The sequence below is a fragment of the Lontra canadensis genome, unplaced genomic scaffold (assembly GCF_010015895.1).
Source record: "Lontra canadensis isolate GAN:19392208 unplaced genomic scaffold, GSC_riverotter_1.0 scaffold39, whole genome shotgun sequence".
Taxonomy (NCBI): Eukaryota; Metazoa; Chordata; class Mammalia; order Carnivora; family Mustelidae; genus Lontra; species Lontra canadensis.
In genome coordinates this window covers 15,263,968-15,276,324 of record NW_022631033.1, presented here as the reverse complement: position 1 = coordinate 15,276,324, position 12,357 = coordinate 15,263,968, and the positions used below count along the sequence as shown (strand labels likewise).

At 52.1% G+C, this 12,357-nt stretch overlaps 1 protein-coding gene and 1 pseudogene across 1 annotated transcript; one reads left to right on the top strand and one right to left on the bottom strand.

The window, feature by feature from the left end:
• Positions 1 to 1,985: 1,985 nt before the first annotated feature.
• On the bottom strand, positions 1,986 to 4,001 carry HELT (helt bHLH transcription factor). The gene is made up of 4 exons (XM_032869999.1): positions 3,910 to 4,001; positions 3,355 to 3,459; positions 3,017 to 3,113; positions 1,986 to 2,595 (listed from the first exon to the last, which is right to left on the bottom strand). Exons 1-4 carry the CDS (start codon positions 3,934 to 3,936, stop codon positions 2,099 to 2,101), a joined length of 726 nt encoding a protein of 241 aa, XP_032725890.1. The 5' UTR covers positions 3,937 to 4,001; the 3' UTR covers positions 1,986 to 2,098.
• Positions 4,002 to 10,120: 6,119 nt separating this feature from the next.
• On the top strand, positions 10,121 to 11,526 carry LOC116874955 (annotated as a pseudogene).
• The last annotated feature ends 831 nt before the right edge of the window (positions 11,527 to 12,357 follow it).

Here is a 12,357-nt window from a genome sequence, read left to right as displayed (position 1 = left end):
TGGTTAACAGTTGAGAAGTGACAAAAATGCTGAATATATTAATAATTTATATTTCCAGGGTAACACTGTATCTTTAATGCTTCACTGCCAAAGGGAATTCAGATTGGCTTAATGCTCGGAGAAAAAAAGCCTGAAAGGCCTTCTTCATATTCTGTATCCAGCACTGATGAAAATGGGTGTAAGACATGTGTTCCAATAATAGGCACCATGCATTCTCCCATTTCTGCATAATTCACTTCCACCCCATACTGCGCAATGTATGTTTGTGATCTGGAAGGCCTCCTGGCCTGACATTTGCTTTCAGGCTCCTGCTCTCTTAGTTCGAAAGGGGACAAGGTATTCTCATCTCACATTTTATCGATCAGTATTGTAGTGACGTGGAGTAGATATTAGGGCAAGAACTCCTTACTTGCAGGAACTTTTCTAAAGTTTATAGATTTCCCGTGCCCCCTCCATGCGCTTTTAAATTTCACTTTATGGGCAAAGTAATGAAGATGGTTTATTTTTTGTTTGTTTCCTTTTCTTTCTTTCTTTCCTTTTTTTTTTTTTTCCCCTGCCTGTCTCTGTATCAATCAGGTTTGATGGTTTACAAATTACAGGTCATCTATTCCATGACCTCAGTGAATAGTCTCCGGTCTGAGCTCCCTTAAACCCTGTCCGCAGAAATGGAATAAGTTAATTTATTGTCCTCCAGCTAATCTGGGAGAAGACAAGTCATTGTAGTTTGGTTAGATGGCCTCTGGAAACAGGAAAACATGCTACATGATTTCAAATTATTTATTTAAAGGGTATCGGAGCTAGGGAACAAAAAAGGAAATACAGGAACAAAGGGAAAAAATCAATGAAGGAAAAAAATTTTCCAATCGCCGCAAACACATTAGCCTAGCAGCTTGGATACCTTGTTCATTTTACCCTACAATAGCAGGCTCATTTTGCTATTTGGGCCTTTAGAAAAACATTTTTGTTTGCTATTTTAAGTGTATCGCTGTGTTGTGGGTAGGGCGCAGATCCGGCTGGAACTGAAAACCCTAATCTAAAGATCACTGGCAGTCTCCTCTGGGCCCTGAAAATTTTCCTCACGACGTTCTGGGTTGAGCAGAAGGTTAAAATCCAGCCTCCCTCTCTCGGCAAGGGGGGGAAAGGGGGCCTTTTTCTCACCAAGCCTGTGAACCTGGACAGACGGCCCAGCGTCCGGACCCCACGCCAGCGGCGGATGGTGGGGGGTCTGCAAAGGCAGCAGTCCCCCGCGGAGTGCGTCTCTGGACCGGGTCGCTGCCGGCTCCTCACTCGGTTGCCTAGCGTCCCTGAAGCTGAGCTGCTCTGTGCGCAAAAAGGCAAGGCCAGATTCCCTGAACCCTCCGGCGGCGCCCAGTAGTTGTCGTCCTAAAGTAACAAACTTCTCCGTATGTTATTTTTGATCCAAGGCTCAGAAGTTACTTCCTCTCTCTATTCTGTTTTTCATAGACGTGTTAAGGCCGTGAACAGTCCCGCATCCCGCGGGTCTGAGCTGCGCCGCTCTCCAGGCCAGCCCGCGCGTAGTGCGCGCGCGACCCCCGGCCTTGTCTCGCGGTAGGAAGGGCGACCGGGTCGGAGCTGGCCTTAAGTCCGCTAAAGCCAGTTCGGGGCGGGTCCTCGGTTTGCATTTTCCGAGAGTCGTGGGCCTATTTCTTCGCGCGCGTCCTGCTCCGAGGCAAATGCCCAAGGTGCGCACCTGTCGCGTGCGGGTCTGGAGCCCTGAGGGAGCCATGACTTCCCGCCCTGAAGCGAGGCTCTATTTAGGCTTTCCTCCCTCCTCCTCAGACCCCGCGGCGCCCCCTACCCCCACGTCCTGAAGATCATCACCTTGGCCCTATCAGACTCGCGCCCTCGACACCTGCAAGCGCGGTTGTGGAGGAACAGACGGTAACAAAGAAATCCATCTCTTGGGTCTTTATCAGAAATTGTTTATTGGCAGGGGGGAGATCCTCCAGGAGACTAATTTGCTCTTGGCTTTCCCCCACCCAGTTTTTTGTTGGCACAATATTTACACCTGTACAATAAACAGTATTTCTCCTAAGCAGCGCCCGAAGCTTGGGGAAATCTGGCCGGCGAGGCAGCGTCAGAGCACTGGGGGGTGCTGGGAGGGGTGAAGGTTGAGGGCGTTGGGGTGGGCGTGGCCGATCAGGTTGAGGTAGTGCCGGTCCAGCCCCTGCACTGGCGCTAGGAAGGGGCTGTGCTGTTGCGCAGGGCTCGGGAGCGGCACGGGCGCGCTGGGCAGGTAGGGCAGTGCCGGGCTGCGGGCTGTGCTGTGAGGCCAAGGGAAGGGCCCGGGGGCAGCACCCTGCGGGAAAACGGAAGCCTCCCCGGGGCTGTGGCCCGCGAGTTCGGGCCCTGCTGGGTGTAGCTGATAGGAGAAATCCGGCTCCGGGAGCGAACCTAGCGGCTGGAAGGCGGGCTCGGCGCCCAAGCGGGCTTTGGACTGCAAGAAGGCGAGGATGCGCGCGTACTTGGTGTCCTTGGTCTCCATCCGCTCCACGGTGGTGAGGTAATGCACCAGGTTCTTCATGCACTCGTGGTAGCCGTAGTGGAAGTAGTTGGCGAACTCCGTTAGCAGTTCTGCTGGAGGGGCGAGTAAACCCGCAGAAAGGAAAAACAAAAACAAACCATGAGCAGCCCCTTCCCCACCGGGAGCCCGACATGTGTGCCAGGCACCTCCCTCCCATCACGGTTTTTTTTGGCCAGAGTTCCCATTTGATGCCTGTCCTCTCCTACCCCAGTCTGGAGGCCAGAGAAGCACAAGCAAACGACCTCCTTCTCCTTAAGAGCCAGACCCCACCCTTCCCACCTGAGAGGAGGCGACGGAACCAGCATCCCCAGAAACCCCCGCCCCCCTTGCTTACGTAGAACCTCGCCCTCCACCCTTGGCGGCATCCAGAGTGGAGACCTCTCCTGCAGTCCTTCACCCCCACTGCCACCCCCATGTCTCTATGCGGCAAACTCTCCCTGCCCAGGTTCCCTTTGCCCAACCCGCGCCCACCTTTTTCCCTTCCCCGAGGAAAATCAGCCGAGTGCAGGGCTCTCAGGTACTGAACGGTCATCTCGAGGATCTCCGCCTTCTCCAGCTTCCCGGAACTCTGCAAAAGGAGGAAGGGCTCCTCGCAGCTACCCCGCAGGCTCAAGCCGACCCCAGCAGGCTGGGTGCGCGGTTTTATCTGGAGCAGTGAGCAGGGCGCCGCAGTGGATCTGCGCAGAGCGTCTCTTGGGGCTCACCCGGCGCTCGGGCCCCCAGAGTCTCCAGACCCGCTGCATCCCTGCCGAGAGTGGCAGCGGAGGATCCCCAGCGCCTGGCTCTGCAAACTCGGCCTCTGACATTACCTGCTTTGCCAGGGCCATGGGCACAGTCTTGCCCAGCTCGTTCAAGCAGCGGTTAATCCGGTCCCTCCTCCGCTTTTCTATCACTTTGTGGGAAACGGGGGTTCTCTGCGAACAGAGATTTGTACGTTTAGGATAGTGTTGCCTAGGGAGTCGTCAAGGCATGGCCGTAGCTGCGTGTCAACCGTCTTCCCAGCCCGCAAAGCTGCCCAGCCCCCCCCCAGGGGTCCCTGCCCCTCCACGTAAGGGTTAAATGAGCTCTGCCCTCCCACGCGCAGGCTGGTGCGCTCCTCTTCCAGCTGCCCTACCCGGCCAGGCCACGCCGTCAAGCTGAGCGCCAGGGCACTGAGGAGGTGGCCACCAGCCTCGGCATGGGCTCCTCCTCAGTTAAGGAGTTTCCTCTCTCTAACCTGATTCCCTACTCAAACCACTCAAGGTTCCTCCGCACGAGAGTCCCGTGTGCCGCATCCCTGCCGTCTGTCCAGCCAGGTGGCAGCTCGGGGAGTCAGACGCCCCCACCACCAGGGCGCAAGGGCCGTCTGGGTTCAACCGACTCACTTTGCGTTCCTTGAGCTTGTCTGACATCCTGGTCAGTACGCGCCCTCGGGAGAGGCGGTGGCGCGAGTCACCCGTCCACTTTCCGCCTCGTGTGCTTCCTCGAGTGTCCCAGGTAGACTGCAGCCTCCCAACTCCGAGGGACTGCCTTATAAAGCGGTGATCTAGGGCTCCAAGTGCATTCACGAGTTGAATTATTCCATAGGATTAGGGGAGCTGCGTTTGGGGGATGTATGCATTCAAGATCAGTTTTAAAGAAGTTAAAAAAAAAAAAAATTAGCAGCCGAGGGGGGCGAGCTGGGGGCAGATCAGCTTTGTTAATCCACGTGGCCCTTCAAAGGACACGTGATCGGCGGGGGAATAACATTTGCATGGCAACAGCCCAGGCGGGAAAAGGAGGCGGTAAACTGGGGCCGGCGGGCGAGCGAGCGCCTGCAGCAGTCGCAGGCGCAGAGCGCCGGGGCGCAGCGGCCGCGGGCACCGGGGGGCGAGGACCCTCACAAAACAGTGTCGCCTCCTTTAGTCCCACCGCTGAGTCTCACACGATTGCCTGTTTACAAATCCCAGCAAGCCCGCAGTCCCAGCGCCGAGTGCGTTTTAAAGCCTGTCCAGAGTCATTAAAGTAATTAAGTAAGCCTTTAATAGGCTGTTCCGCCGGGTTCAAGGGAGAGCTCTTGGAGACGGAGGCGCCCCGTTTGTTCCCAGGCTTTTCTCACACGACTTGGTGACACGTCCATCTCCCCCCTTTTTGTTTACACCGCTTTATTTGTCCGGACATCCCGGCAGGTGTGGGGCTGCGGCTGGCACACGAGGCTCCCGCCTCGCCTCGCCCCTCCCGCGGGTCTTTGGCACGCGACTCTCCCCCCTACTCCCTGACCACGTCGCTTGCTTTCTTCTCTCCCCCCTCGGGCTCTCTCTTCGCGGGGGGAAGAGGCTCAATTTGTAGCCTATTATCCTATACGAAAATGTCCATTGAAAAGTATGAATAGTTTCATTGGGCTAAATTTTAATAATGCCAGAGGGTGGGGGAGGAGAGACAGGCAGGCGTGTGTGTATGTGTGTGTGTGTGTATGTGTGTGTGAGAGTGAGGGGGGGCTGGGAGGATGGGGGGGGCAACATGGAGAAGAGTGGGCCGAGAAGAAAAGGGGGAATGCAGCTGGCCCAGGCGAGCATTATACGACGTCACCTGCGAGAGGGGGCGCCTACAGACCCCTATTCATTTGCCTAATTTTGGTCAATTTAACAAACTTCAGGAGAAATTATTGTGGCTTTGTCAGGGAGGGTGAAGCCTTCTGATCGAATTAACAGCATGTTTTGATCCGGTAAATGTCATTAGAAAGGGAGAAACAATCGCGCTTAGAGTGCTCTGAGTAATGCGCCCAAGTGGAGACGCCAAAGCGCACGGCTCACAAAGGGAGCAAGTAGCTGCCACAGGGAACTTTTGTACCCGCCCATCGCCCAAGTTTTGACACAAAAAGGCATTATTTCATACTTGAATACGTTTAATCCAACGATTGTCTATTTTCTGCAAACATATTTTCACAGCATTGTTAACTTTTTATGTCCCCCTTTCGCGGGCGCCTTTTCTTAACGTTTGGGGGCGGGAGAGCGCAGACACTTTGGGCATCAATATTTGTCACTGAAAAGGGCTCCGTGAAGTTAGGGAAGTTGATCTCTTTTTTATGGTTTTAGAGAGCGAATATATCGAGGGAGGAGGAGGGAGGGAAGGCACGAACAGAAACCGGGGAAGAAATTTGCAGGACGGGCCGGAGGGGAAGGAGGGGGGCGGCGGCGGCTGGGAACTCTCTCCGCCTCCTGCGCCCCTGCGGGCAGCCTGGCCCGCGGCCGGGGGGCCTCCTCCCCCACCCGCAGGGCTCGCTCGCGTTTGGGGCCTCGGACCCGCACCCTGGGGGCTCCAGGCTTGCGGGATATAGGTGGGGTGTGAGCTTTCTTGCACATGGAAACTATAAAAATGATTTTGGTTTTACTACCTGCTCTAGAGCCACCGAGCTGTCACCTTTTTCTGATCTCTTCCATCTGAGAACAACTGAGACCTTGCCTTAGATAGCTTTCCCTCCTTTTCTGCCCCCCACCTCACTTAAATTCTCTCTACTCTGCTAGGCCTTGGCAGGGCCTGGGCTCTCCCTTTGCGAGTGGTTAGTCCTCAGTAGAAGTGGCTAGGGAGGGGGCCCTGCTGGCTGGTGGGACCTAGGGGACTCCTAGGGCGCAGAGGCAGTTTGGGTGTTGTGCCTTGGGGAAGAGGGCAGCCCACCCGATGTGGCCTGGGAGGTGTGGGGCTTGGTCGGCACGACGCACCCCTAAGGTGTCCCTCTCAGTCTTGCTTTCAGTCTCGGTGGGACGTTTCTTTTTTACATCATGCCAGATTGGACACGACCTGCACCCTCCCGCAGGTCGCTCTGCCAGCCGCGGGTGCCCTCTCAGGGGTTGTCGATTTCAGTACATTCACTCGCACACAAAGGGATTAAACACAAACCCTTATCATCCAAATTAACTAACGTGAATGGGTAAAAGGGAGCGCGCACACTTCTCACCCCACCCCACCCCCCTTTTAAGCCAGCGGACTAGGCGTTGATCCTCTTACTGCTGGTGTTAACCACCAGCTGCAGGCACCTTCCACGGGCCAAATTTCATTCTGTGCAAACTGTTTAGTTTCTCATGTTTGCTCTAGGAGCTGGGCTCTGCGGCCTGCCCAGGCTGTAAGTACCCGAGTGTGGCTTGGCAGGGGGTCCAAGTGAAGGTGGGTGGAGGTCGGGTGCAGGCACGTGCTTGCTCAATGCGTTGTACAGCGGCAGCAGCCCTTTCTGGGAGAGAGGGTATGCCTGGCCTCACCCAGTTCAGGGGAGGCAAGGACTGTATTCTGTCCCAGCCTGAAAGCTCCAATCACACTGCCACAAAGTTCCTGGCTAGGACCCTCATGGCCATCTTCCCTTGAATCCTCCTCTGGCAGGATTGATAAAGTTGATAAAGTGTTCCCTGACCTTGACCTGTTCCCACCCAGAACCAAGCTGTGTCCTCCTCTGTGAAATGGAAACCACAAGTGTATTTACTAGGCCACGAGGTGGCCCCTGAAATGAAATAAGGAAATATAAGCAAGGCACCTAAAATAAGACTGAGGTGCCCAATTCAGTGTTGTTTTGTCCAGAAGTTTGTCCTGCAGTGGCTCTCTGGTGGTGGTGTTTCGTGGGTTCTGCACCTGTGTGTGATATTTTCATTCATTTCATATTCTGTTTTTTTCCTCATCTCGAAGAGAGCTTCCCTCTCCTGAAAAGGCCACAGTATTTTCTCATGAGATTTGTTAAATTGACCCAAACTGGACAAACGTTGGGGGGGGTAGTTGGATACCCGTTTCTCAGGTGGCTTCACCTGTGCTTGCTGGCCAGCAGGGTCCTCTCTGCGTGCGGGAGACTGAAAAATGGCTCTAAGCACAGAAGTTTCTTAACATCAGAATCATTTCAAATGAGGCAAACATTAGCCTCAAAGCAAACCTAGGAAGACTACTTAGAAATTAGACAATGCTAACCAAATATTAGTCCACACTTAGACTCCTAACATCTGAAGACTTTTGTGGAGAGCACTGCTGTCACAAGCAGAATATGTATGTTAGGGTTGTGAGCATTGCTTTTTTTTCCCCTTATAGAGTTGACCTGTAGGTTCCAAACACTGCAAAGAAGGACTCTTAGGGGTTTCTTCCCAATTCTAGAAACTGAGGGTTTATGGATTTGGGAAGGGGAAGAGGAAGTGAATAGAACAAGAAAAATGTAGTGACTATTTGGTCATTTTAGCCAAATTGCTCTAAGACAAAGTGTCCTGGGTGGTTTCAGAGCTCTCCCTCCAACACTCACCTCTAATACAGAGAGCAGGTTTTTCTAGTTTCATTAATGGGACTGGGGATTTAATCAAGTGAGAAAATGTGAGTCTTTGCCAGAGAGTGGAGAAAACAGGGCTCTGGCGGACCCTACTCCACTTCTCTGGACCAGCAAGAGGAGGGATGAAGGGAATCGAATTCCTAGGCTCTCTTTCTGAAGTCAGTAGTTGCGTCACAGGATGTGGGATGGCAGGATGCTTCCTCTGAGAAGAAACTGAAAGACCATCCAATCCAGCACACCATTTTACTGCGGGAGTGTCTGAGAGGGTGAGGGGAAGACCTGAGGCTGCCCGGCGGTGCACACTAAGCTGCTGGCTCAAAGTGTTCCCCTGCTTGTGGATTTGCTGTGTGACCTCCAGGGCCAGCTGCTTGGGCTTCCTCTCTGTTACTGTGCAGGAGAGTCTCGTCAAGGGCGCTGTGACTTAATGCTGGTAAGCATTCTGTAGGACATCCGGCTGCCTGCCGTTGGCTGGCGTGACTGTTGTTGGAGGCATCAGCTGCGTCCTTGGTTCCCCTTTACGTGCTCCTCCTTCTCACAAGTGCTGTGATGGCAGCATGTTGTGAATCCTGATGGGAACCAGAAGTTGGGAATACCCAGCAGAAAAGGACATGGCCCATGAGCTGGCACTCTAAGAAAGGAGGAAATATTCTACTGATGGCCCCAGTCCAGTAGCCTCAACACAATGGTCACTACCTATGCCTATTCCAGGAGGCATATGTCAGGTACCCTCTTAGGCTGGCAACTTCTCTGGACTTTTCCTTACTCAGCATCTCCGCTTCCTCACCCTGCTCTGATCACCAGTAGTATTCTCAGCTCAGTGATGGGATCAACAGGAAGTAAGTGGGGGGGGGGGTCAGTGCCTGTCCATGCAACCTGAAGAAGATGGGGAGGGCCAGTGTAACTGCAGCCGCTCCAACCATGAGGACACACACAGAAGGTGCTAGAAGGAGTCCAGAGACTTGGGAAACCTGTGCTCATCATAGATTTCCCAGGGCTTTGTCCGTATCTCCTTTGTTCTCGTTTCTGAAGCAGTCTGTTCTCTGCTTTCTGTTTTTCGATACTGTACCTGTCAGTCTTTGCTGACCGGGCCAGCAGCTCCGTAACCACACTTGCTACTTAGCACCACCCTTTATCCAAAGGCTTTTCTGCTTCTTTCAACCCTTATGGAAATCTCGACACGTCACACCTGCTACTGGAATCTCATGCCTTCAGAAGTTGGGTTGGCTTTAAGGAAAAACAAAGTGCGTTAATCCCTTGCTACTTCAACTGTATGTCTCAGACCAGCCACCTGGGAGCTCATTAGGAACACAGATCCTCCGGCTCCACCCCTGACCAAACTGAATCCAAATCTGCATGGGAACAAGGCCCTCTGTGGACTCCAGTGTACTTCCGAGTTCCAGGAGCACTGCTCTGGCTGAAGGCGGAGGCACCATTTGGTATTTAACAACCGATGGCGGCATGATGGCCCAATCCCAGGTAGGAACGGCTACCGCAAGCGGGCGGCAGCAGGAGAGCAAAGGAAGAGGGGACTTCCAGGCTATCCTAGGTGGTATGCCTTAATTGCTAGCCTGAAAGGCTTCCCAGGAACAATGGGGGCTTTGTAGCTCTGCTTGTCCAGATATTTTGTAGGGCATTTGCACTACTTCCCTTGAGTGATGTCTCCTATGTGCAAGTACTTGTTTGCTTCCTGTCTATGTAGTACTTCCACCCTGTCCTCTCCATTCATTCACCATCAGATCTAGCATTCACTGTGTGCCAGGCATTGGATGCGGTGACATCCAAGCCACTGAGAAAGAATGTAGGGTGTTTGAAGACTCTGTAAGTTCTCACGGATCAAAAGAAGGACCCTACTAAGGGGACAGCCCTTCTGGGGGAGACCTTCATTTGTAATCTTCCTGTTTGTTGTCCTCCCACCTTCCAGTTTGTACCCCACTGCTTAAGGTTTCCATCCACTCTATTTCTTTACATTAGTCTTACCAATGAGACCTGAATTTGAGGAATTTTAGCTTTTTCGCAATGGGTTTGCAGCCAGAACACAGATGTTATGAAAAATGGTGCTCAACCTAAACCAAAATGGGAAAGGAAAAGACTCAAATCAACATCATCATCACTGGACACGTAGATTCCGGCAAGTCTACCACTACTGGTCATCTGATCTACAAACGTGGTGGGATTGACAAAAGAACTACTGAAAAATTTGAGGAGGAGGCTGCTGAGATGGGAAAGGCCTCCTTCCAAGTGTGCCTGGGTCTTAGAAAAACTGAAAGCCAAACGTAAACACGGTATCATTGATACCTCCCTGTAGATATTCGAGACCAACAAGTGCTATGTGACCATCATTGATGCTCCAGGACACAGAGACTTTATCAAAAGCATGATTGCAGGCGCATCTCAGGCTGCCTGTGCTGTCCTGGTTATTGCTGCTGGTGTTGGTGAATCTGAAGCAGGCATCTCCAAGAATGGGTGTGAAAGAACTAATTGCTGGTGTTCACAAAATGGGTTCCACTGAGTTGTCCTACAGCTGGACAGTATACAATATGCAAGGAGATCGTTAAGGAAGTCAGCACCTACATTAAGAATACTGGCTACAACCCCAACACAGTAACTTTTGTGCCAACATCTGGTTGGAATGATAACAACATGCTGGAGCCAAGTGCTAACATGCCTTGGTTCAAGGGATTGAAAGTCACCCGTAAAGATGGGAATGCCAGTGGAACCACACTGCTGGAAGCTGTGGATTGCCTTCTGCCACCATCTTGTCTAACTGACAAGCCCTTGCTTCTGCCTCTCCAGGACGTCTATAAAATTGGTGGTATTGGTACTGTCCCTATGGGCCGAGTGGAGACTGGTGTTCTGAAACCTAGGATACTGGTCACCTTTGCTCCAGTCAGTGTTACAACTGAAGTCAATTCTGTTGAAATGCACCATGAAGCTTTGAGTGAGGTCTTCCTGGGACAGTGTCAAGAAGACGATGTCTTCAGTGCCAAGAAGGTATCTGTCAAAGATGTTCATTGTGGTAGTGTGGCTGGTGACAGCAAAACATGACCCATCCGTGGAGGCAGCTGGCTTCATCACTCAGGTGATTATCCAGCATCTTCCAGGCCAGAGCAGTGCTGGAGATGTACCTGTGCTGGACTTTCACACAGCTCACGTTGCTTGCACGTTTGCTGAGCCAAACGAGAAGATAGATCGTCGTTCTGGAAAAAAGCTGGAAGATGGTCCCAAGTTCTTGAACTCTGGTGATGCTGCCATCGTTGATACTGTTCGTGGCAAGTCTCTGTGTGTTGAGAGCTTCTCTGACTATCCTCCTCTGGGCAGTTTTGCTGTTCAGGACATGAGACAGACCGTTGCTGCGGGTGTCATCAAAGCAGTGGACAAGAAGGCAGCTGGAGATGGCCTGGTCACCAAGTCTGCCCAGAAAGTTCAGAAGACTAAATGAATATTCTTTCCAATACCCACCACCCAAGTCTTACTCAGTGGTGGGAGAACGGTCTCAGAGACGTTTGTGTCAGTTGGCCATTTAAGTTGAAGAGTAAAAGACTGGTTGATGATAACGAGGCATCGTAAAAACTTCAGAAGGCAAGGAGAATGTTTTGTGGGCCATTTGTGTTTTTGTGTGTGTGTGGCAGTTTTAAGTTATCAGTTTTTAAAATCAGTAGTTTGTAATGGAAACAACTTCACCAAAAATCTGTCACAGAATTTTGAGACCCATTAAAACAAAAGTTGAATGAGAGAGAGAGGAAAAAAAAAAGAATTTGAAGAATTTGAAATCCCCTCCTTTAAAAATTTCATCGCCTCTTAGAGCATTAGGGACTCTCCTTAGGGTGAATTGATCTAACTCAATTTTGGTCCTCTGTAACACAAAGAATTAAAGGATGCTGTCAAGAAAATAAGTTTTGATTGAGATTGAGTATAATTTTGGAAGACCTGGTGTACTCCTTTCACATGGCTGCTGTAACAATCACCATAAACAAATTACCATAAACCCAAAACAAGAGAAATTTATTGTCTCACAGGAGGCCAGAAGTCTGAAATTAGTAGTGGTGGGGTTGGGGGTGGGGGATGGAGGGGTGGAAATCTGGTGTCAGCAGGGCCTCCCTCCCTCTGGAGGGCATAGGGCGGGATATTCTTCTCGCCTTTCCAGCTTCATAGGTCCAGCACTCCCTGACTTAGTTTGCTTTCCCCAATCTGTGTCTCCAGGGTCAGCCCACCTTCTCCTCCCCACCTGCCCCGCTCACCTAAGGATACCTGTGCTTGTATTTCAGACCCACCTGGTCAATCTCCCTACCTTAGGATGCTTACCTTCATCAAGTACGCAGTCCTTTTTGCGGGTGACATTTCTAACATTCACAGGCTCCAGGAACTGGGACGTGGTTGTCTTTTGGGGCCATTATTTAGCCTCCCGAACCTGGTGAAGTACCAACCTGGTGAAGTACCTTAGCGGGAGCTCAGACAGCCTCTGCCCTGAGGCCAGAAGGGGCCGGAGGGCTGGACCAGAGGGAATGGGGGGTGGAGGAGAATAGAAAAGCACACCCCGTTTCCAACCTTAGCGGAGCTACCCCCC

Bases quoted from the DNA above. Each gene is read 5' to 3' on its own strand.
- HELT (XM_032869999.1), bottom strand. From the start codon at position 3,936: ATGTCAGACAAGCTCAAGGAACGCAAA. The intron at 3,460-3,909 runs GTGAGTCGGTTG...CTCTGTTCGCAG, and splicing joins ACAAGCTCAAGGAACGCAAA to AGAACCCCCGTTTCCCACAA. The intron at 2,596-3,016 runs GTGGGCGCGGGT...CCCCTCCAGCAG, and splicing joins TCCTCGGGGAAGGGAAAAAG to AACTGCTAACGGAGTTCGCC.